The 25202-nt window shown below is 38.2% G+C and overlaps 6 protein-coding genes and 2 long non-coding RNA genes across 8 annotated transcripts in view; 3 read left to right on the top strand and 5 right to left on the bottom strand.

Annotated features, from left to right (window-relative positions):
* LOC107550243 (uncharacterized) overlaps positions 1 to 584 on the bottom strand; it is an 8051-nt gene extending 7467 nt beyond the window's left edge. Inside the window, exon 1 of the long non-coding RNA XR_001604639.1 lies at positions 527 to 584. This is a non-coding gene — a long non-coding RNA (uncharacterized lncRNA). The remainder of the gene's footprint in view (positions 1 to 526) is intronic.
* Positions 519 to 1042, top strand: LOC107550242 (uncharacterized). The gene is made up of 3 exons (XR_001604638.1): positions 519 to 584; positions 663 to 741; positions 823 to 1042. It is a non-coding gene; the product is annotated as an uncharacterized lncRNA (long non-coding RNA).
* A 2254-nt stretch (positions 1043 to 3296) lies between these two features.
* LOC107550236 (elongation factor Tu, mitochondrial-like) lies at positions 3297 to 9154 on the bottom strand (the record flags this gene model as incomplete). The annotated part of the gene is made up of 6 exons (XM_016231475.1): positions 3297 to 4386; positions 4469 to 4588; positions 4677 to 4828; positions 8082 to 8186; positions 8329 to 8461; positions 8810 to 9154. Coding segments are annotated over 6 exons (1026 nt in total), but the record flags the coding sequence as incomplete, so codon positions are not given.
* A 193-nt stretch (positions 9155 to 9347) lies between these two features.
* Positions 9348 to 9803, bottom strand: LOC107550269 (elongation factor Tu, mitochondrial-like). The gene has a single exon (XM_016231520.1). The coding sequence runs from the start codon at positions 9765 to 9767 to the stop codon at positions 9480 to 9482; it is 288 nt and encodes a 95-aa protein (XP_016087006.1). The 5' UTR covers positions 9768 to 9803; the 3' UTR covers positions 9348 to 9479.
* A 235-nt stretch (positions 9804 to 10038) lies between these two features.
* LOC107550268 (elongation factor Tu, mitochondrial-like) lies at positions 10039 to 10494 on the bottom strand. Its single transcript, XM_016231519.1, has one exon. The coding sequence runs from the start codon at positions 10456 to 10458 to the stop codon at positions 10171 to 10173; it is 288 nt and encodes a 95-aa protein (XP_016087005.1). The 5' UTR covers positions 10459 to 10494; the 3' UTR covers positions 10039 to 10170.
* Positions 10495 to 10961: 467 nt separating this feature from the next.
* On the bottom strand, positions 10962 to 12174 carry LOC107550235 (elongation factor Tu, mitochondrial-like). The gene is made up of 4 exons (XM_016231474.1): positions 11908 to 12174; positions 11427 to 11559; positions 11193 to 11297; positions 10962 to 11107 (listed from the first exon to the last, which is right to left on the bottom strand). Exons 1-4 carry the CDS (start codon positions 12172 to 12174, stop codon positions 10962 to 10964), a joined length of 651 nt encoding a protein of 216 aa, XP_016086960.1.
* A 1551-nt stretch (positions 12175 to 13725) lies between these two features.
* Positions 13726 to 18469, top strand: LOC107550267 (hsp70-binding protein 1-like). The gene is made up of 5 exons (XM_016231518.1): positions 13726 to 13899; positions 15441 to 15537; positions 15646 to 15757; positions 16567 to 16683; positions 18457 to 18469. Exons 1-4 carry the CDS (start codon positions 13809 to 13811, stop codon positions 16645 to 16647), a joined length of 381 nt encoding a protein of 126 aa, XP_016087004.1. The 5' UTR covers positions 13726 to 13808; the 3' UTR covers positions 16648 to 16683; positions 18457 to 18469.
* Positions 16694 to 23193, top strand: LOC107550266 (N-acetylmuramoyl-L-alanine amidase-like). Its single transcript, XM_016231517.1, has 5 exons — positions 16694 to 18251; positions 19050 to 19859; positions 22366 to 22576; positions 22658 to 22952; positions 23079 to 23193. The coding sequence occupies exons 1-5, from the start codon at positions 18197 to 18199 to the stop codon at positions 23091 to 23093; spliced, it is 1386 nt and encodes a 461-aa protein (XP_016087003.1). The 5' UTR covers positions 16694 to 18196; the 3' UTR covers positions 23094 to 23193.
* Positions 23194 to 25202: the final 2009 nt, after the last annotated feature.

Genomic DNA, 25202 nt, shown 5'->3' with positions numbered 1-25202 from the left:
ATAAAATGATAAAAATGCATATTTGCTATAAAATGGGTAGGTTTAGGTTTGGGGGCAGGTTAAGGGGTCTAAAAAATCTAAATTGCGTATTTATAAAATGATAAAAATGCATATTTGCTATAAAATGGGTAGGTTTAGGTTTGGGGGCAGGTTAAGGGGTCTAAAAAATCTAAATTGCGTATTTATAAAATGATAAAAATGCATATTTGCTATAAAATGGGTAGGTTTAGGTTTGGGGGCAGGTTAAGGGGTCTAAAAATCGAAATCGCTTATTAATAAAATGATAAAAATGCATTGATATGAATATCTAAATGATATAAAAGATACGTAAATATTTTTACGTTTTTTAGCTAAAAATACGTAGCGATTTGTACGTTTTAAACGTTGAAATACGTCTAAATTGTACGTTTTAGCATGACTAAAAACGTACAAAAGTGTACGTTTTGTGCTTGTAAATGTTACGTATTTATACCTACGTATAAACATGAGACCAGGCTGGGTAATCTCTCTTAAATATGCCATAGACTACAACGATCCTGATGAAGATGGAAAACAAGATCTCGCTCTGGACCACACAGACACTGGTAAAGATTTCACTGTGTGATTATATGCACATTTACGGTATGAAATACTGTACGAACTGTCATTTTCTTTCCTTCCAGAGTCGTATGAAAGGATGACAGGGCCAGACTGTCTATACAACAACAGACTTCACAGCAGCCCATGGCACCACGGAGGACGGTGAGTGAGTGTTTTTTATGTGTTGAAGACATGCGTGTCTCTTTACATGTGATTAAGTATGTGTGTAAACGCTTGTTTCAGATTCATATGAGCAGATGAATGGAATCCCAGTCTCGTTCCAGACAGAGATGGATGTGAATGAAAGAGATGCAGAGAAATGGACAACTGCAGTCAAATTGCAATTAAAAGAGAGAAACTGAGAATTTATTTTAAAAATGTAAACCTTGGAGAGCAGCTACTGGATGAACGCTTAGATAATAAATAGCCTATATCAATTATATAATTGTAAAAACATTGTCTTGATAGGAGATGGTGATGCCGGGAGTGGACGCGTCTCTGATCCTGGCCCTCAGACAGCCCATGGCTCTTGACAGAGGCCAAAGGTTCACGCTCAGAGATTTTGAACTTGAAATCAAAATGGTTTATTTACTTGCTTCATTGGCTTTTAGGGCACAATTCATCACTGTGAAGAAACAATGACACACAACCCACGTTTCACTCTCCAACCAAATCCTGAATTTCACTCGAAATTTCGCATGGCAGAATTTTAAAAAGTTGCGAATTTCCTCTCGCATTTTTTTATTTATTTTTTAACCTTGAAATATACGTTTTTGCCTTCTGTTTCTTTCTTTTGGCCCCCTTAAGCGTCTGTTCTGGGTGTTTGTAAGTTTGGTGAGCGAATTCCCGTGAAACGGGCGGACTGCTTTATGGCAGCAACAAATGCACGTGTCCCCCTCGGTCCGTTCGCTGTGGGGCCCGGTGCGACCGCACCAGTTGCACCCCCCTAAGGACGGCCCTGAGTTTAGCTAAGGCAATAGGAAGTCTAGTAGGTTACACCAGTGTCCGTTCTTTCACTGCATGATTCAGTTTATTAAAATGCATCACAAAATTCAAGTTATGGGGGCAGAAATGTATATATTTATATCATTTCATATAGTTAATCAGTATCATGCGAAGACTGACATTTTTCCACCAAAAAGCAGCATGGTTACTGTAGAAAATTGGAAGGAATATTAGGCTGGTTTGGCTATTGCTACCGGAATGGTGAGTCCATTAAAACTCATTCAGTCATCAATCTCATGTTTCCAGTTTATTTTCTCAACATGTGGTAGGAGTAGACATTTCCATTGGTCACAAGTGCAGGTAATTGTTGATTTATTGTCAACAACACAACAATTCCACACAGGCCATGTATGAGTAGAGAGACGGCTTCTCACACACAAACACATTGAGACTGAGGCTTGATTAGAAAGAGGCCACAGGTGTTCTCATCAGGACTCAGTCAACCAATCAGATCACAGCAGAATTTTCTACAGTTACAAATGTGATATTGATTTTATACAGCAGTTCAACAAACAAGAATTTAATATTAAGATACGTTTTAGACACAATATTGACTGTTTTTGCTCCATTTCGCCAACAAATATAATTCCAATTTGCATCTCTGAGCAACATGACCTGAACAAGTTTTGTTTCTGAATGAATCAACCATTTAAATGATTTGGTTCAATAGCAATGACTCACTTATTAACAGTGACTTGCTTGCCACCTTCTGGCAGTTTTAATTATAGATTTAAAGTTTATTTTCGTTTAAAAAAATTAATAAATTCAAATATCAGTATTCAACGTTTCATGTTTAAAATATCAAAACAGTATTAATGCATTTGTAACTGCAGGTTAAATACATTCATGGCCTGCATTAAACAGTGTATAAATGCATCAAAATGCCCCTTCTAATGCAGCTTCTGTGTTTTCTCTGCATTGCACAGATTAATTTTGTCAGTACTGATTTCAGTTGCTTGGCAACAGCCCACATGACTTGTTATTCTAATTGACTGATGCAATTTAAGAATTTGACTGAAAAGATGATGCACACTTTAGAAATGGCTTTATAAAGGTAAAAATGCCCATAAAAGGTAAAAATCAATTTAAACTTATTGGAAAAGATTAATTTCTATCACTGCTGTGAACTGATCACCACACAGAATATGAAGAATATCAAAAACGTTAGGAGTCAGCTGTCCACGGTAGTCCTTAAGATATCAGCACAATAACACACTCAGCAAAATATAATCATCGTTATCGATAAAATCCCAGAAAATATTGATATGTTTTTGTCAATATCGCACACCCCTAATATATTTAACGTGTTGATTAGGAAAAATGTAAATTAAAATAAATATGAGAAGTGCCCTTTTTTCCACTTGAGCCCCTGCCCCTCAAAATGTCTGTGCACGTCCCTGAAAGTCACAAAAAATAGGCCTACACTAAAATACCTACAGTTGCTTTTAAGATGTTCTGTTCAAACTGCTTTTAGCTGATACGATCTGGGTGGAGAAAAATATATATTGCATTTAGAGATAAACTGGTAAATATCACAAAAATGTCAAGCAATGCCCTGGTCATATATTACTTCAAAATTTAAATGTATTACTTCTACATAATTAATGCAATTATTTGAATAGAATTAATTACATATTTATATGATTTTTCATATTTATATGAAATTACATCACAGTAGTAATTTTTTAATGCATTGGTTTTTTTTTGAAGTCTCGATTTTAACATATGACCATGACGTTTCTTTGTGAAATTCACCATCGGGGTTGCAATCGTCAAGAACTTCCTAAACATTATTTATTGTTTTATTGCTGTAATAATATTCAAGTAAATGTCACAATAAAGACTTCATGAATGAGTTTACTGTCACAAAGCAAATTCAAACAGATTCAGAACAGACCTAGCTTTTTCATAATTTTGCCTTCTTACACACAATCATTCACCATCACCCTCAAATGTTTTGATTTAAACATCGCACTTTAAAGCAATAACTTGAACATTCGAAAAATTGGCTTCTCAGTGTTACTACAACATGTTTGACACCACCTCAAAAATATATAATAGTCGCGACTTAAATTATCACTGTACATTTTTTCTCGTTGAAAGGTGGTTAAATGCAAAGCAGACACAAGGCTGAGTCTACAGATCTATTGAATACATTTTATTACATTTTTTAGACAGATGCCCGGAAAACAGACAGCAAAAGAGCCCAATGTGTGTCTGTAGATGAGCAGCATGGAATGACAAGCCAAGTACAGTTTAAATTTGGAAACTTTCCGCAAATGTACTGGTTTTCACTTTGTGAATAATTGACAGCTGAGATGAGAGAGGATAATGAAAGCAGAGCATGTTTCGAACATTGTGATGTGCTGAAATGGACGCAAATTGTTCCACATTTCTAATCTGAGTGATACGTTACTTGCTTCTTCATGTAGAAAATTGGTGGGCACATTTTTAAGGGTTTGCAAAGACATCAGCAATCAGGACAAAGACATCCTCCTTAGCAAACAGATTTAATTTTGCAATATAAACAGGGCCACAATTCAATTCTAGAGTGACATTTCTAGAACTTCAGTCCAAAAAGGCTTCGGACACCAGAGTCTCAAAGAGTTTCCTCTTTTCCTGTCGTCTTTCTCAGCCCCAGTTGTATTTGTCGTCCTCTGTCACGGGGAGGATTTCTGTGACCAGGCCCGTGCCGATAGTTTGGTTGCCGTCTCGGAGCGTGAACCTTTGGCCTCTGTCAAGAGCCATGGGCTGTCTGAGGGCCAGGATCAGAGACGTGTCCTCTCCCGGCATCACCATCTCCTATCAAGACAAGAGACAGAGAGAATTTAGAGCAAACATTTCTGGTGCTGATATATTCAGTATTTGCACAGCTAAAACGTACCTTCCCCGGAAGCAGCTCTACTATACAAGCCATGTCCCAGGTGTGAGAGAACATGATCGGCATGAAGTTTGTGCAGAACGGCTTGTGTCTGCCGCCCTCCTCTTTGCTCAGGAGGTAGACCTGAAGACAAAGAGTTTAAATGATTGATTGGCTTGTGAATTAGCACAGAGCTGCTGAACTGCTGTTTATGGTTTTAAAACTCACACACCTGAGCTTTGACCTTCTGGTGTGGCTGGATGGATCCCGGTTTGCACATCACCATGCCTCTCCTGACGTCCTCCCTCTTCAGACCGCGAACCAGAGCGCCCATGTTATCACCCGCCTCCGCCCGTTCTAGAGACTGATGGAACATCTCGATACCTGAGGGAACGAGCAAGAAACACAGACAAACAGTTGAATTTCTGTGTAAAGTCGAATCATATCCCTCTTGGACCCCAAAATCCTTGGAGCCTAATCTCTTAGTTATTCCCATTTATGAGAAATCCTCATCATTTGTTGATGTAGTGAAAATGTCAGTGTATTTTAAAACGCATATGGAACAAAAACCAAAGCAACAAACTAAATTTGTAATAATATTTTTTGTTGTTTTAATATTAATTCTATACTATTATAGTATGTAATGTTTTGAATTAGCATTTACTTATATACTTTCAGTTTAAATTGTAATTTTTTGAAATTTTGTTGTGCTTTTGTCATTTATTAGATTTTTTTATATATATATATATATTCTATTAAGCTTGAAATCATTTGCATTTCAGTTTTAGTTTGAACAATAACCTTACTTTATTTCAGTTAGTTGCCAAGAAAACATTTTTTTATTTTCTTCTATGTTATTATTATATTTTAAAACACATATCATAGAACATCTGAGGCAACCTTTTAAACATATGAATAATATTTTTGGTAATTTAGTATTACTTACATAGTATTATAATATTTTAAATGAGCTTTTAGTTTGATATTTTCGGTTTTCATTTTAAATATAGTTTAAACTTTAGTAATTTTATGTGCTTGTCATTGTCGTTTTATTTGTTTTTTTGTTAAATTTCTATTCAGCTTTAAATTATTTTTATTTCAGTTTTAGAACATCAGCTTAAACTTATTTAATTTCAGTTAGTTGCCAAGGAAACAATTCTAAACTTTTTACCTAAAAGTTTATTTTATTATTATAGTTTAAACGTATATATAACACAACAACTAAAGTTACTTAAAAAAACACGTAATAATAATAATTATTATTATTAGGGATGCACCGATACCACTTTTTCCAGTACTCACCCGATACCGATACTTTTATTTTTGGTACTTGTCGATACAGAGTACCGATAACAATATTTTCATTGCATTTGTAGATTTTTTAAATATTGGGTACAGAAACCAAAAGGGTATGTATAATGTTAGTTGGTTAACTTAATTTATCAAATAGATAGTCAAACCAAAATTTATTCAGACACCTTCAACATTTCTCACATTATCACAGTTCATTCGCTATAGTTTAGAAAATGGTAATAAAATATGACAAGAACTCTGACTTAAACTGTCAGAACAAATTCAGCTTGATAATGTCAGATAACTTTGATAAAAAAGGTATGTAATGGATTACAATCAACCAAAAATTATTCATACAGCTGTCAATATTTACACAACTTTGTCGGGTGACCCTTAGCCTTAATGACAGCCTGTAGTCTCCTGGGCATGCTGTCACCCAGCTTCATGCAAACCTGAACTTCAATTTTTTCCCAGACTCGGTCTGAATAATTTTTAGTCCCAAATTTGTATCAATTTTACTGGTAGTCCACTGTACGAAGAATTTTTGGGTATAATTTGTCACAGTTTAGTTTATTTTGCTATCCTCACTTACATCTGGTCACGACATCTGGTCTCTGAATAATTTTTGGTTTGACTGTATATCCTTCTGTTATTTTCACACTTAATTATGCCCATTAAAATGTATTTTACATATTTTTGTTACTTTCACTGTTCTTTTTTTTTTATCTCTATGGTAGCCTACATCATCTTTAATTTAATAATTTAATAGAGCTGCTCCATTGCAGCGGCTTAGTACTGTAATCACGCGCTTTGCTGTAAAAATGCAGGGAACCACTCGCTATAAATCTCCTAACAGTGATATTTTCATAAATAGAAGTCGCGTTTTTTCATCTGAAACGTGCAGCGATTTATTTTCCAAGGCCACTCATATAATGCAGAAACACTCATGAAGCAAGCAAAACACGCACACGTATTTGTAGGCTACTGGTGCAGAATGAGAGGGACAAGTACAGAACAGCCTAGTGTATTTCACACAGGATGTTAGTTTCACTTTCGCCAGAAAGTCGTATATGCTTAAGTGTGAAAATAAATGACGTTTATAGTAGGGATGCACGATATATCGGCCACCATATCGGTATCGGCCGATAAATGCTAATTTTTTTCTGTTATCGGTATCGGCCTGATAAGAAAATTTGGCCGATATCTTAAAGCCGATAAATAATGCATTATTTCCTTCAGAGACACTTCAGATGCGCGCTGTTCGTTTGCAGCCTTTTGTGCAATTGTACATTGTAATATTGTGTTTATTTGATGTATATCTGATTTATCTCATATAGAATGCGTTTGGTTAAGTTAAAAAGAGCGCTTCAGTTTACCGGTGATCATCTTTAGCTCAGCACACGCAGCTCAAACAGCAGTGCACAACATTAATAACTATGATTGGGAATGTCGTGTATATAAAATTCTAATGAGAACATTATTATAATAAAACATTGTGAATTCTTTGGGTTTAGTTGCCATGTTTCAGCGCGTTGTTATGGGAAGAGCGCATCCACAACAGGATCACACATTCTGACTATAGCATGCAATAACTGCGTCATTTTGTACATATATAAGTTGTAATATTATGTTTATGTTGTATTAATATTAATCTCAGGATGCATTTCCTTGAGTTAAATAAGCTGCCAGCAAAACGCTTCAGTTTACCATGTTCATTCAGCTCTTCAGCTTCAGCACGCGCAGCTCAACGGCTGCTATTTAAAACAGTGGTATTAATTTGTTACTTTTTCAAAATCATTGATACATTATTAATAACAACAACCACTTGTATTGTTCTCTTATTATTTTCATCAACAATATGGTTTAGTAATTAAAATCATTTAATTATTGTCCGTGCAGAGGCTATTCCGTTTTATTGATCTATGGCGCATTCATTTTGATTCTTTACACGTGTAATGATGTCCAGTGACTTGTTTGCATTATTTATGCATAATTTTATTTATTTGTAAGACTTTTTTATGACTAAATTTGGTAATGGGAGAGTAAAAATATTTTTAAAACGTACACCGTTCAAACTAGGCTGCTTATGTTGAAGTGTTTGGGAATGAATTCATTCAATTTCAGGCATTCACTTTTAAATATGTTAATACATTGAACAAAATATTTTCTCTAATAACACATTCAAATACTAAATGGTGTTATTTTTTGCATCACAACATAAAGAGAATCAATTATGTTCAATGTAAGATCCATACCAAATACATTAACCATATTTTGCACATTGAAGTACTGCCTATTAAGATGACATGCATGTTTATGCATCGAGCAGGAAATATTTTCTCACCAGTGATGATGGACTTAAAGCAACGATTGTGTCCGAGAAATTCACATTCATCTCCTTTCTTGATCATTCCTCGCTCTAGTGTGCCAGTGACCACAGTACCACGACCTGCACACAAGATTCATACAGTTAATTCAACCCAGTCAAACACACAAACATAAAAAAAATTCATTCATTTCAGAGACGAAGCAAAAAAGCACAACTTATCACACAAATACAACATCTGCACTACCTCAAGAAGAAAACACACCTGGAATAGAACAGACTCCCTCTACGGGCAGCAGGAATGGTTTATCCAGATCTCTCTTTGGCAAAGGAATATGATTATCTACCACCTCCAAAAGTTTCATAATGGAGTTTACACCAAGCTCCGGCTGGCTGTTCTGAACGCACACAATCATAACAGCAGCACTGAAATTTGTGATTTAACACAGTTCAAAACACATCATTCCATTGCCTGTGCATACACATAGATTACAATTTAAACAAACTGTCTTCCGTTTGAATACTTTTTAAATATAATTTATTCCTGTGATCAAAGCTGAATTTTCAGCATCATTACTCCACTCTTCAGTGTCACATGATCCTTCAGAAATCATTCTAATACGCCGAGTTGCTGCTCAGTTCTTAGTAATTATTATTGGTGTTCAGTGACTAGTTGTTACAATATTTCAGCATTTTTAGTTTCTTTTTCAGGAAACATAATTAAATCACTCCATCGCTATCCTCACCTCTAGAGCACAGAGTGCCGATCCAGTAATAACTGGTGTGTTTTCACCGTCGTAGCCGTACTCTGTGAGCAGCTCTCTGATCTCCAGCTCCACCAGGTCCAGCATCTCCTTGTCCTCCACCACATCGGCTTTGTTAACGAACACCACAACGTGCTCCACGCCGATCTGCCGCGCCAGCAGGAGGTGCTCACGCGTCTGTGGCATCTGACCGTCGGTCGCCGCCACCACTAGGATGCAGCCGTCCATCTGAGATGTGCCTGTGATCATGTTCTTCAGACAGAGACGCGCTTTTATAACACAGATGTAATGATAATGTATGTGCACACAACACTGTTGGGTCAGTAAAATTATTTTGAATGTTTTTAAAATAAGTCTCTTATGCTCACCAAGGCTGCATTTATTTGAAAACAGTAATATTGTGAAATATCATTCATTACCATTTAAAATAACTGTTTTCTATGTGAATACATTTTAAAATGTAATTTATTCCTGTGATCAAAGCTGAATTTTCAGCATCATTACTCCACTCTTCAGTGTCACATGATCCTTCAGAAATCATTCTAATACGCCGAGTTGCTGCTCAGTTCTTAGTAATTATTATTGGTGTTCAGTGACTAGTTGTTACAATATTTCAGCATTTTTAGTTTCTTTTTCAGGAAACATAATTAAATCACTCCATCGCTATCCTCACCTCTAGAGCACAGAGTGCCGATCCAGTAATAACTGGTGTGTTTTCACCGTCGTAGCCGTACTCTGTGAGCAGCTCTCTGATCTCCAGCTCCACCAGGTCCAGCATCTCCTTGTCCTCCACCACATCGGCTTTGTTAACGAACACCACAACGTGCTCCACGCCGATCTGCCGCGCCAGCAGGAGGTGCTCACGCGTCTGTGGCATCTGACCGTCGGTCGCCGCCACCACTAGGATGCAGCCGTCCATCTGAGATGTGCCTGTGATCATGTTCTTCAGACAGAGACGCGCTTTTATAACACAGATGTAATGATAATGTATGTGCACACAACACTGTTGGGTCAGTAAAATTATTTTGAATGTTTTTAAAATAAGTCTCTTATGCTCACCAAGGCTGCATTTATTTGAAAACAGTAATATTGTGAAATATCATTCATTACCATTTAAAATAACTGTTTTCTATGTGAATACATTTTAAAATGTAATTTATTCCTGTGATCAAAGCTGAATTTTCAGCATCATTACTCCACTCTTCAGTGTCACATGATCCTTCAGAAATCATTCTAATACGCCGAGTTGCTGCTCAGTTCTTAGTAATTATTATTGGTGTTCAGTGACTAGTTGTTACAATATTTCAGCATTTTTAGTTTCTTTTTCAGGAAACATAATTAAATCACTCCATCGCTATCCTCACCTCTAGAGCACAGAGTGCCGATCCAGTAATAACTGGTGTGTTTTCACCGTCGTAGCCGTACTCTGTGAGCAGCTCTCTGATCTCCAGCTCCACCAGGTCCAGCATCTCCTTGTCCTCCACCACATCGGCTTTGTTAACGAACACCACAACGTGCTCCACGCCGATCTGCCGCGCCAGCAGGAGGTGCTCACGCGTCTGTGGCATCTGACCGTCGGTCGCCGCCACCACTAGGATGCAGCCGTCCATCTGAGATGTGCCTGTGATCATGTTCTTCAGACAGAGACGCGCTTTTATAACACAGATGTAATGATAATGTATGTGCACACAACACTGTTGGGTCAGTAAAATTATTTTGAATGTTTTTAAAATAAGTCTCTTATGCTCACCAAGGCTGCATTTATTTGAATATTAATTTGTTACTTTTTCAAAATCATTGATACATTATTAATAACAACAACCACTTGTATTTTTCTCTTATTATTTGCATCAACAATATGGTTTAGTAATTAAAATCATTTAATTATTGTCCGTGCAGATGCTATTCCGTTTTATTGATCTATGGCGCATTCATTTTGATTCTTTACACGTGTAATGATGTCCAGTGACTTGTTTGCATTATTTATGCATTATTTTATTTATTTGTAAGACTAAATTTGGTAATGCGAGAGTAAAAATATTTTTAAAAATGTACACCGTTCAAACTAGGCTGCTTATGTTGAAGTGTTTGGGATGTGGATTTTAATGATGAGACCTTTTTTGTAATCAGGCTCTCAAAAAGTATATAACAATTTGTATATAACAAATTTCTCACCAGTGATGATGGACTTAAAGCAACGATTGTGTCCGAGAAATTCACATTCATCTCCTTTCTTGATCATTCCTCGCTCTAGTGTGCCAGTGACCACAGTACCACGACCTGCACGCAGGATTCAACCCAGTCAAACACACAAACATAAAAAAAATTCATTCATTTCAGAGACGAAGCAAAACAAATTTCTCACCAGTGATGATGGACTTAAAGCAACGATTGTGTCCGAGAAATTCACATTCATCTCCTTTCTTGATCATTCCTCGCTCTAGTGTGCCAGTGACCACAGTACCACGACCTGCACGCAGGATTCAACCCAGTCAAACACACAAACATAAAAAAAATTCATTCATTTCAGAGACGAAGCAAAAAAGCACAACTTATCACACAAATACAACATCTGCACTACCTCAAGAAGAAAACACACCTGGAATAGAACAGACTCCCTCTACGGGCAGCAGGAATGGTTTATCCAGATCTCTCTTTGGCAAAGGAATATGATTATCTACCACCTCCAAAAGCTTCATAATGGAGTTTACACCCAGCTCCGGCTGTCTGTTCTGAACGCACACAATCATAACAGCAGCACTGAAATTTGTGATTTAACACAGTTCAAAACACATCATTCCATTGCCTGTGCATACACATAGATTACAATTTAAACAAACTGTCTTCCGTTTGAATACTTTTTAAATATAATTTATTCCTGTGATCAAAGCTGAATTTTCAGCATCATTACTCCACTCTTCAGTGTCACATGATCCTTCAGAAATCATTCTAATACGCCGAGTTGCTGCTCAGTTCTTAGTAATTATTATTGGTGTTCAGTGACTAGTTGTTACAATATTTCAGCATTTTTAGTTTCTTTTTCAGGAAACATAATTAAATCACTCCATCGCTATCCTCACCTCTAGAGCACAGAGTGCCGATCCAGTAATAACTGGTGTGTTTTCACCGTCGTAGCCGTACTCTGTGAGCAGCTCTCTGATCTCCAGCTCCACCAGGTCCAGCATCTCCTTGTCCTCCACCACATCGGCTTTGTTAACGAACACCACAACGTGCTCCACGCCGATCTGCCGCGCCAGCAGGAGGTGCTCACGCGTCTGTGGCATCTGACCGTCGGTCGCCGCCACCACTAGGATGCAGCCGTCCATCTGAGATGTGCCTGTGATCATGTTCTTCAGACAGAGACATGCATTTATAATACAGATGTAATGATCATGTATATACACACACACACACAATAATGTTGGGTCAGTAAGATTTTTTTTTATGTTTTAAAAGGGTCCTATTATTCTCTTTTAACAAAGTCTTGATTTTGTTTTTGGGGGTGTAGAACAGGCTCTCATACTAGGTTGTTCGAAAAACACATTTTTCACATATTTTACATTATTACAACACCTCTCTCCCCAGTCTGGCATGAACGGCTCGAATAGTTCCTGAATCAAATGAAGGCCGCCTTCTGAAATACGAAATGTGCTGTGATTGGTTAGCTGGGCCAGTGTGTGCTGTGATTGGTTAGCTGGGGGGGTATCTCCTCGTCCACCTCCAGTGTGCAGCATCCATAGTGCGCCAGAACGCCCACCACACACCAGCTTATTGGTGGAGAGGAGACAGAGTGATGAAAACAATCAGCAGATATGGGGATTGTTAGGAGGCCATGATGATCAGAGGCCAATGGGCAAATTTGGCCAGGATGCCGAGGTTACACCCCTACTCTCTTTTCAGAAAGACATCCTGGAATTTTTAATGACCACAGAGAGTCAGGACCTCGGTTTAACGTCTCATCCGAAGGACGGTGCTTGTTGACAGTATAGTGTCCCCGTCACTATACTGGGGCTTTAGGACCCACACAGACCACAGGGTGAGCACTCCCTGCTGGCCTCACTAACACCTCTTTCAGCAGCAACCCAGTTTTCCCAGGAGGTCTCCCATCCATGTACTGACCAGGGTCAGCCCTGCTTAGCTTCTGTGGGCAACCAGTCTTGGGCTACAGGGTGATATGGCTGCCGGCATGTAGATTCTAAACAGTAGCGCCAACCACCATGCAATCTCTGAAATGTGTATTGGCAGATTTACAAGTGTCTTCTGTTATGTTGATGTTAGTGTTGCATATTAAAATGCTTTCTCTTATCCAACTTTCTAGAGGATGGAGTTTCTAAGAGGAGCTCTTGCGGAAGTGTGTAAAGGACAGATGGATGAGGTCGAGCAGACGTATATGAACATTTTCATGACCATGTCAGGATTTAACAGTACTAAAATTTAATCTTAAGAAGAATTTTTTGACATCTAAAATATATGTGAATTGAAATAAGCTGCTTTACATAACTGCATAACAATGCAGGTACAAGAACAAATTCATATGCGTGTGCACATTTTTTTGGAGAAGTTCTCCTGTGTGTACAAATTTAAAATAATCCAAGCAATTATTAATGAAAGAAAACAACTGATTTTAAATGTCTCAGGGTAATATTCTCTTTTGTTTTTACGGATGAGGGACGTTTGATTTGACCAAACATTTCTGCCAATTGACAGACAAGCTTATTTCAAAATACTATAGCATTTGATGTTAACGACAAAAAAACACGGAAAATTTTTGCTCTTACTTTTAAAAGTTGAGAAACCTAGTTATTTTTGGTTGGTGACCCAACATTGTTTTGTTTTTTATTGAAAGGCTTCCAGTAGCAATTCTCCTCTTTATACGGTCTCTGGAATTAAGAATCTTTAACTCTTGTCTCTTGCAGGTTTAGTGCGGGAACAGGAAGCAGGTCTGCGGGACTTCCTGTCACACGATGGCTTTTCAGTGCTGATGAGGGGGATGCAGTCAGACAGTGAGAAACTGAGAACTAAATCAGCGTTCCTTCTGTTAAACCTTCTGACCAGTCATCCAGAACACAAAGGTAGTGCTGATTCTGGAGTCTGTGAGACCATCAAGAGTCCAGATTGGATGAGTAACTGTTTCCATCACCCTGTTTTTATGCGCATTTTGAAGTATTGCATCAGAAACGAGTGATGGAAATGCTGAATTGAAAAAAAATCCCTTAATTCACAGTTTTTATGCTCGCTTGAGGTGGTTTTTGACTTGCGCGAAAAAAGAGTCAATGTGAATAATCGGAGACGGAAACACATTTACCGAATAAATTCCTCCATGCGCATCAGAAAAGTAATGTGACTTTGAATGATGGGATGGCAAAAGCTGACTAACCAGTGGACGGATCTCGTTGTGCAGCAGCTGAAATAGTGATCGACCGATATATTCAATTAAATTCAAGTTTATTTGTATAGCGCTTTTTACGATACAAATTGTTGCAAAGCAAATTAAGTTTCCACAATATATTTAGTAGTAGCTTATCAGTGGTGACTGTCAGTTAATGTAAATATGGCAGAAATGTACGGAAAAATCAATTAAAGACATAATCAAACAGACGATGAACACTATTAACAGCAATTATTATGAGATCAAACTTATAGCAAAATTTGGTGGTTCTGTATGTTGTTTGTATATATCGGCCGATATTTGGCATTTTTCAAATTGGCATCGGCCGATAAGTTTGATTATGTCTGTTTGGCCGATTTATTCGTGGCGGGACTTTTATTTTGACGGCACTGAGAACGGCAGCGCCTGCACACACAGTACTCACATTCTCCCTCTTGTTCGCCGTCATCGTTAACAGATCTGTCCACCGACAGAAGTCTGTCTAATAATCAAATAACTGTTAAACAAAGGAATGAAAATGTATACAAAAAAAGTTATAACGATTGCTTTTATATTGTTAGTAACAGAAAGGCAAACATTGTAATACTTTTTCGTTTGCCGTCAGAATTCAGTTTGTATCCTGCACGATCGCGTGTACACTGCATGACGGTCGGTCCGTGCGAATTGAATGCGGACAGGAGGAGAGTTCAGCTTCACTAGAGACGCGCGATCAACAAGCTCGTGAATTAATATGCTGCAATTCATGCTTTTGCTTAATGTCATATTCATGTCATTTTCACTGTGTGCTGTATGTAAAATGAATGTTACCGTGGCTTTATTTGAAAAAATAGGATTCCCAATGCACACAAACTTTCCAGAATACTGAGTGCCCTGCTGGTTACAGTGTTTACTTCCTTTTTTTTTAAATGATATTTTTATTAAATATTTGTTTATTTGTGAAAATACTTTGTGATTTTTAAAGTATAAGCATGTTTATTTAACACATTTATTTTTAAATCCATTTTCAAATGATTTCTAATTTCTTAAAATATTAATTAAAATAAATAAAATTATATCGGCCACCCTGCTTTCCAAGATATCGGCATCGGCTGTCAAAAAAAACAATATTGGTCGGCCACTAATCTGAAATGTTGTTATGGTCATTCCAATTTTGCGCACAAGTTAAATTTGCAACTTTGGATGGAAACATGGAGGCGATGTGTTCGATCTTACTTTCTTTTTCAGATGCAGTGTTGTCTATGGGGATGGTTCAGCAGCTGGTGTCAGTTCTTCGCTCCCCTCATTCATCTGTACATGAACATGTGCTAGGTGCCCTCTGCTGGTTAGTAGCATTGTTGCACGATGAAAACAAAACTGCAGTATGCTGGTGCAACTACATTTTGGAGTTTGAGACTTGGTTTCTGACTGTTTTTTCAACATATATTTGTAGTCTGGTTGAGGACGCTCCCCGCGGTGTGAGCGATTGCAGAGATCCATCGCTTGGCTTGGAGGAACTGCTCAACCAGCGAGTGCAGGACCTAAGGGGGCGAGAGGAGAGCCTGGTAAACTATTGTTTTATCTGTTTCTCGTTCCTGTACTTTGTTCTTCACTTTCACATTCACGTTCAAATCTAATAAGTTAAAATCAACATTCAATGAAAATGGACCCTATTTACTTTTTCCTGGTCTTATTTTTTTGTGATTTGTAGGTGCATGTTCTTGTAAAGACACTAACTTGTTTTGCCTCTGAAGTGACTTTCTAAGCTTATGTCACCTAGGCCACACATGTAGATATGAGCAACATGGGTGGGAAAAATAATATAGATTCATAATGCAATGCTTTAGTCTGCTCTTGTAGCCAATGCAGCCTTTCTAAAATCTTACACGGTAATTAAATGTTAATTAACATTAACAGCATACAATTCTACCTCATTAATAGCAAATAATAATAGATTTGCCACTGTTCATGAGCCAGTCAGAGTTTGGTATCGTAAACTAAAACTATTAAAAACTAATTATTGTTCATTGAAATAAAATAAGTATTGGGTGAAAAACTTGAAAGAAAATTGGAAATGTGTTGCCTTGGCTACTACTAACTAAAATAAAATTACTACTAATAAAATAAAACTATTAAAAATAACGAAAGTATAATTTAATTAAAAATATAAAAAAAATTAATTCAAACTTTTAATGAAAAACTATAAGTTATGTAAATAATACTGAGCCAGTCAGTTCCCAATGAATTTAAGCATTTTCCTCCATTGTTTTATGAACCAGAGTATTCTGGTTCACATGTCACATTTTGCCAGTATAATGGGTTGCGAATGATGTTTCATTGTGATTAAATGTTTGACACATTTTCTTTCCTGCAGGAGGAGCTGGGATTTTGTGAACGTTTACGAGTGGCTTGTTTCCAAGGGCAACCCCAGGACGATAATGGAATGGACCGCTGAGGTCTTATTGGCGATTCCTGCTACGCAGTGACCCGAGTTTGAATTCCCTCTCTGTTCAAGAGAGAAATAAAAACTAGAAATATACTTTTAAAAAGAGAAAAAGTGACGTTTAACTCTGAATATGCAGAGTTCAGTTTGGCTATGTGTGCTCTTGCATACTCGTATACCATGAACTGTACAAAAACACTGTTGTGCTATATTATGAATTTGTACATTTTGTATAATATGTCAGTTTGTTATTGTAAATGATGTGCTGTTTAGGGTCAACTTGTTTATTTTTCCTCTTTACACCTGAACAGCCATACAAATGCAAAGCCATAATGTAGAACTTCCCGTCAATATAAAATATTTTGTACATTTTCAAGTAAATGTGAAAGTGTATTGATACAAGCCTCTGTCCAAGTTTAATTGGGATCTAAACAACAAAAACAAAGCATCGGTAGTGAGTTCCAAGATTCAGAAGCATAAAAACACCTGCACAAATATCTTCTGTTTCACTATTACATAATCAGTAAAAACTCATTCTGTGCTTTGAATGTAATATTTGAAGTGAAACAGCCACAATCAATTTTTGGACTTAGTATTTTAGTATTGTCCTGGGCTGCGTTTCCCAAAAGCATCATAAGCTTAAGTTCATCGTAGCTCCATTGGTTTCAATGGGTCTTCGATGTACTTAGGCTTACGATGCTTTTGCGAAACACAGCCCTGATTGATCTGTATGTTTTGAAGAATCAATTGCAGTATGTTTAACATGTAGCTGATTATAATAATGTAATGTATAAAATATACATAGTTTTGATCCCATGATAACTGTTTCAGAAGAGATTAAAATGATCAAAAAACAATTATGGTTTATTCAGGATAATTTGGACATTTTTTCCAGTCATTTCAATGCCAAACCTTTCCCAATTTACCTGAATTCACTGCTATCAAATAAGATTAAAACGTTTCCAAACATGAAAATCCTAACTATTTTTCTATTTGGTGACCTGGTTAGGTTGTTTACCTTGTGATAAAACATATCACAAAGTAAATAACATTTCAAAGGCTGCTTCGATATAGAATAAGGCCAACATAGAAGCTTCATCTATCAACACAGTTTCCACTTATTCACAAGAAGAACTTCTATTATTATTATTATTTGCTAGAATTATTAAACATATCTGAAAGCAATAAGAAAACTTCTCTAAGATTACATTTAAAAAAAAAAGCTTTAAAACAGGTGTTATAGAATTTCTCAATTTTTAAGTCCCTTTGAAGTAAATGGTCCCCCATTAAAATCTTTTTACAATACAATACACTTTTTGATGATGTCCATTAAGAAGTTACAATTTTTGACACATATCTTTTCTGGCTTTGTTTTGAAAATAAGTACTTGGGTTTTGGTTTGTTCAGCTGTAAACAGACAAAGCATCTGTCACTTTCTCAAAGCTATATCTCGTGTTTACATAAGTGTTAGCATGTATTTAAAAGGCGTATGAGGTGCAGGGTAGATGCATAACCGGACCGAGTGAACAGAGACTCCTCAGTGCTCTCGAGTTCTGTCCTCATGGATTGGCATTTGCATCTGCTTCTTTCTTTGCTTGTGGTGTTTGCTGTTGAAGGTAAGCCATATGTTCAATGTTTTAATCACTATGCTGAATAATAACTGGTTTATTTATGTGTACAAGCACTAGATATATTACCTACATTTTGTTTACTCAAAAGTTACATTTATGTAATTTTTTCACCTTGTCATCATGAACTAAACTTTGAAGAATGACTAGAATGCCCTTTTTTCATAATCGGGTCAAAACATGATTTAAAAAGCAACATAAAAGTATAGTAAAAGTGTTTAATGTGTCAAGCTGTACAATAGCTTTGTTTGAGTAACAGACCAAAATGTATTCATTATTCACTTAAAATATTGGGAAAGGAAAGGAAGGACTTTACGTGTGGCCAAGTATGGTAACCCATACTCGGAATCTGTGCTCTGGATCTACCCATCCAAGTGCACACACACAGCAGTAAACACACACCCGGAGCATTGCTGTACTTCATCCCAGGTTTGACATCAATGACAAAACATAAGAACCTATAACAATTTACATTCATTGACATCAAATCAAAAAAAGTAAATTTTTGTGTATGTATAATATATTAATTTCCATAATATCAGTATCACGATACAGTTTTAACTTCAAACGTCAAAGTGTTCATTTTATTGCTTGGTTTCGGTAAATGTGTGTGGTATTTTTTTGGATTGGGGAGGATGTTTTGGGGTCTGAAAGTCACAGTACAACAATGAGCTCTTGATAGTTGATTCCTCGTGATATTACTGCTTTAAGAGCTGTGGTTAAGGAAGAATGGTTACTATTAAAATGTTCTTGTTTTCTGTGTTTTTCCCTCTCATTTTCCATCAGCCACCACCACAAAGCACATGAAGGACTTTATCAGAGCTGTGGAGAGCATTGAAGCTGTGAATCCAGGTCTTCAGATGCTCGATGTGGTGAAAGGTCTACGTAAGGCTGCTGGCTTTGAAACCGAGCTCATCAAGCGATACCTCGGTGACCTCAGTGATGCACATGACCTTGTGGCAGAATCATCAGTCACTTCCTATGTAAGCAAGGTCATTAATCACAGCCTGTCAGAGTCTGGTAAGGAGAAAGGTGTGGTTCTCACGTTAGATGGTTCAAATGTGGCGCTGGCCCCAATGCTCCTCGGACTTGAGGCTGGGCTGCAGTCCACCGTCCAAGGCCTTTACCCTTTAACCTTGACCCACAACCTGGTCGCCTCATTTATACATCACGTCCACAATGAGCAAACCACTGTTCCTTTTGGCACTAAAGGGTTCTGGGATAGCATTTCATCCCCAAAGGTCTACACTCTTTCTGATTTGCCCTCCTTGGCCACAGACGCTCTAATAATCGGAGGTATAGACGGGTTCATTCTCGGGTCAGAAGTTTCCACGTCTAACCATTGTGAGCGATCACTGAGTGACCTGCTGAAGAGTTACTACAGCCACCAGCCTGATGCCGCAGGGTTGGACGCATCGCCCCGTCTGATCAGTCAGAAACGAAGGATGAATTTCAAAAAGATCGTCAGTTTCTCTTTGCTGAAAAGCCAGATGGTCCAGGCTCTAACAGTTCGCCGCAACTTAAACGAGTCTGAGAGGAAGAGGCTGGATGACGTTATGAATGAAGGGTTTGACCTGTTTGTTCATGTGTATGCTGGTAAGTAAACATATTTATGTTAACCATTTTATACCGATACAATTTTTTTAATCTAGTATTTTTATATTAATAGATTTCCTTAGTATAACTTATTCATACTTTTTTAATGAAATTCTAAGATGACTGTTTTATAATTTTAAACTACCAAGTAAATCAGTTTACTAAGGACCAAAGTTAACATGCAGACTGATTTATTTACATACTGTTGGTAAATGTTTTAATTATATATTGAAATAAATACATTTTCTGACTTAATATAACTATTTTTTATTTTACAATTTGTTTTGTTTTTAATTGTATATTTTAAGCTGACTTAAAGGTGCTGTATGTATTTTTTTTGGCTGTACTAAAGCAAAAACATTATGTTTGCAGATTTTTAAGAAACATGCTAAGTTCACATACAGGTGCATCTCAATAAATTAGAATGTAGTGGAAAAGTTAATTTATTTCAGTAATTCAACTCAAACTTGGAATCCCGTGGCAGAGGCAGGCCGACGACTGACCAAGGCAGAGCCAGAGGGATGAGGGAACCTCATGCCATGGTGGAGAAAAGGGCACATGAAGCCAAGGTGGAGCCGAAGGGTGGAAGGCCAAGGTGGAGTCAGGGGCTCAGTGGATGAAGGCGGAGAAAGGGGATACTCATGCAAAGGCAGAGCTGGAGATTGGAAGGCCCAAAGCGAATCAGAGCACCCAGATGGAGCTGACTGAGGATTAGCTGAGGGACTGACAGGAACCAGCAGAGGCAAGACCAAGGAACAGACAGAATCTGGAGGAGGTGGTGGGAGTGGGAGGCTGGTCTGGAACACAGGAGATTCTGAGCTAGATGCAGGAGACCTAGGTGACTTCAGGGCTGGGGGGAGCCAGTGGAAACGGGAAAAACGGGATCAAACACTTCCAGAATATCAGTTACTGTTGCAGAGGTCCGCTGCAGCGCAAACCTCAGTGGCTGGAGTGTGGGCAGGGCTTCCCTCCATGCCCTCGTACTCAACAAGTACTCCCTTGGGGATGTTGCAGGCTCACGCACCAGGTCAGGCTCCGGGGTGATGGTCGGCTCAGTTATTCGTTCTGGCACTATCATCGTTGCAGACTCTTGGTGAATTCCAAACAGGATATATCACACTTTGGAGTGAAAACAAACATGGCCACCATATTGAAGGGTCATTCCAAACCGAAGTGCATAAAACTGGCCACTTGAAATGGCCCTTCGAAAAGAAGGATTTTGAAGGGTACAACTGAAGAACACTTCAGGGCCCCATGATCCTTTGCATAGGGAAGTTGTTTGGTGGCACACTCTACGTTCCATTTGGAAGGGCTCATCCCTATGCCCTAATCCCTTCAAAGGGTTTGCTGTCCGGAGTGAGAGCTTCGAAGGGATTAGGGGGTGAGCCCTTCCGAATGGAACACAGGGTCTGTCTCTGTGTCTGCAGTGGGCTCAGGCATTAGCTCCATGCAGCATGGGTAAGGGGACTGGCTTTGCTCTGGATTTGGAGTGGGGCTGTTGAAACCCCCCTCCGCAATGCCAATGGTGAATTGTTTTCACCAGCACACGAAAGCAAAAAAATTCCCTTCAGAACCGATCATGGGCAGCCTTGTCCTGGACCGCTCACTGAGGCTAGTGTTGTCAAATATGCAGAGCAAGCAATCAGGTAATGTTGCGAGGTTAGCCAGTTCTATAAAGTCCCTTGTGTGGACCTCGAGGGAGTAATCTCCTTGCTCTAGGCCAGGGGTAGGCAAGTTCGGTCCTAGAGAGCCGCAGTCCTGCAGAGTTCAGCTCCAACCCTAATCAAACACACCTGAACAAGCTAATCAACGTCTTCAGGATTACTAAGGCTATAGGCAGGTGAGTTTTTTTTTCAGGGTTGGAGCTGAACTCTGCAGGACTGCGGCTCTCTAAGACCGAACTTGCCTACCCCTGCTCTAGGCTGAACAGCTGGCACGTCTGTGGGGGGAGGTAACTAAACAACAAAAAGAAAACGCTGCAAAATTCAAACTGTATGGGTCCTGTCTTCTGTCATGGGAAGCTGTAATATAAGTAAAGCATGAAGACAAATAAACCAAGAGAACCTTTAATGCAAAACTCACTCAGGAAAACACCTTAACAGACGTAGACAGGACAATGGAACTCATCAACACAAAGAGTGTGTGTGTATATATATATATATATACATACATAAGACCAATCAAGGAACTGAGTTAATTAATCAGAGACTAGTTAATTTTTTACCTTCCATTGTCAGTTGTGCTTGTTCCTGTTGCGTGTCCTCAATCTGCTAACCCAGATGAGTCTGAGAAGGGAGGGGAAGGGAGATACAGTTATCTCCAATATATTGAATTTGGACTTCAGTACCCATTTCAACTGCTAGCTTTCAATATTACATACTGCACCTTTAATTTTTTTGCTATATTTAACAGACATTTTATATTATTTTACTGTTAAGTAATATAATTTAAGCACTACCAAGTAGTGGTAATATTGGGTTCTCATTTTGCGTTTTTCCCACTCAAGTCTGTCCCAACATCATTACAAGGTCTCAATGGGGAGCAGCAGCTTTCATTGGTTCTCCCTCCTATCTGTCTCTCCCTGTGCCGTACCTTTTCATCCACCACACATATCAACCCTCCAAGCCTTGCACCACCTTTGATCAATGTGCCAGTGACATGCGCTCCATGCAGCACTACCACCAGCAAACCAATGGATGGTCTGACATTGGATACAGGTTAGGAAAGCCCCAATTTGGACCATAAAGCCCATTATGCAGTTTAATTTCTTATAATTATCATTATTCGTCCCCCTGTAGTTTTGTTGCAGGTTCTGATGGAAACCTGTATGAAGGCCGTGGCTGGAATTGGGTCGGTGCCCACACTTATGGGTACAACTCTAAAGGCTATGGTGTCAGCTTTATTGGAGATTATACCTCCACCCTCCCCATCAAGAGTGTGATGGACATGGTGAGGTACGACTTCACAAGCTGTGCTGTGAACGGTGGTCGATTGTCTTCATCTTACTCCTTATATGGACACAGGCAAGCTACTTCCACTGACTGCCCAGGAAACTCCTTCTACCTTGAAATCCAGACATGGGAGCGTTACCAGGTAAAAAGATAAACAAATGATTCACGGGATTTATTATACTTACTTGTTTCTGACTTGCAGAATGTATTGAATTAACAGTTCAGACCTTAACTGTGTCTTTGTGTGTTTCACTGCTTTTCTCTACAGAGTTATTTGCCTTGAGGACTGTGGCATCAACAATGAACGCAATCAGCTAATTGTGTCTCTGGAAATCAGTACATGTATTACATGTACCTGTCATAATAAATGCATAATAAATTCCTTTTGAAAATCATATCTATTGTTATTATTGTTATTATTTATTACACAGTACAAAACAAATTAATCTAGTCAAGTAGTCATTAATCAAGGCCAATTGACCGTTCGCAAAGACCCGCCCTCCTTAGTTACTGTTGCTATCCCCGACAAACAATGCCACACTCACAGTACACATCATGTTCTCACGCAGTGAAAAATACATCGCAGAGCAAAGAGGAAACTGACAACGTGCAGACAGACAATACAGAGCACGTTACTCTCAGGACTCTCAGCTTTCAAATTTTGTCAATTTTAAAGAAATTCAAACAATAAATACCGTTTTGTGGCTCTTCAATGTGTGGTGACAGATCACTGTATTGCCACAGTTCAAATACGTGAACCGATCGTATTTTCATGTTTACGTGCAGAGTTGGGTCCGAGTCCACCTTGTCGAGTCTTAGTTTTTAATCAATTTAGTTTAAGTGGGAGATGTTTATTAATGTCTTTTTATATAAATTTTATGTTGTTACTTTTTTTATAATTAAAAAAAAATAATTCTCTGAAATTTTGGATTCAAAATATCCAAGTATGAGTCTGAGTCCATCCAAGTCCAAGTTAATTCACAATTGCAGTCTGGGTCCGGGTCCGAGTCCCAAGTCCAAGTTACCCCAACTCTGACATAAAACACGAAATGAACATAAATATACATCAGAAAGTATTTTATTTCAACTGTGGAACACACCGTGTTTCAAGTTTAAGTCCACCGAAGTTAATCTACTCTCCTGTCTGAGTTGTGGTTAAGGCTAGAAGGGATACAGCTGCAGCTACTTGGCATTCGCATTCACATATATTCCAAGCCAACAATATAATGTGAAACCTATGAAAATGGTTTAATAAAGCACATGGTGCCGTAGTTTTATCACTTTACAGTGTCGCTATGATCATCTTTTTGCAGTAAAGGACCTGTCATAGTTTAATTAGAGTGGGAAGATGACATGAAGCGACGCAAGGTTAGCATTGAAAACAGATGAGCGCACATGAGCATATACAGCTCCCATTCGGGGCGAAGGTCACAGGATTTTGTCCACAGAATGATAAGAGCACACGTTTTAACATATTTTATTATTTCACACTCAGTTTTTTAACTTAAGCACTGCAAGCCATACATTCAGTGCCAGACATGACAGGTTTTCTGGTATGCAAAACAAGTACTTTAAAGGAATTCCTTAGCTTATTGCCATTACTGTGGCAGCCAACAACAGCATAGCTTAACCCTCTGCGCATATTTATATTTAGTTATATTGAAAAAGTTTCAATTCAGTCGATTTACTCCATTTTAACATGGATTTCTATGGAGACCGGCCGTAGCTGTCGGGCAAGATGGTGGATAGCTGCTACAGCACATAATATCCACTTTCTGATTGGTCAGATCGCCTGTCAATCAAGCTCTTTGCGAATGTCAATTGGCAAAATCTAATTTGCCTTTAACCGTTCGAAAGTACCTTTACAAAATGCTAATGTTCAAGTACATTATTTTGATCAGACACATCACCACCCTACTTTACTAGAGATGCACCAATAGCCGATTAATTCAGAATAATATCTGCCGGTACCAATAGTTTGATTTTCTTAAAGGGTTAGTTCACCCGAAAATGAAACTTAGCTTGTGTTTTACTCACCCTCGAGGCATCCTAGGTGTATATGACGTTCTTCTTTCAGACGAATCCAGTCGGAGTTATATTAAAAATTGTCCTGGCTATTCCAAGCTCTATCATTGCAGTCAGCGGGTGTTGCAGTTGAACAGTCCCCAAGACATCAAATATCCATAATAAAACGTGCTGCAGATGGCTCCGGGGGGTGAATAAAGGCCTCCTGTCGTGAATCCATGTGTTTTTGTAAGAACAATATCCATATTTCAAGCATAATAAACACTTTTCTCTCACTTCCGCTGACTGTCATACACTGAAGCAGTTCTGGCTGATGACGTTTGATGTCGGCGTTGCGTGATTAGTGACGAATGCGGAGAAAGAACGA

Source organism: Sinocyclocheilus grahami, unplaced genomic scaffold (genome assembly GCF_001515645.1).
Source record: "Sinocyclocheilus grahami isolate Dianchi unplaced genomic scaffold, SAMN03320097.WGS_v1.1 scaffold393.1, whole genome shotgun sequence".
Taxonomy (NCBI): Eukaryota; Metazoa; Chordata; class Actinopteri; order Cypriniformes; family Cyprinidae; genus Sinocyclocheilus; species Sinocyclocheilus grahami.
This window is presented reverse-complemented; position numbering and strand designations above follow the sequence as displayed.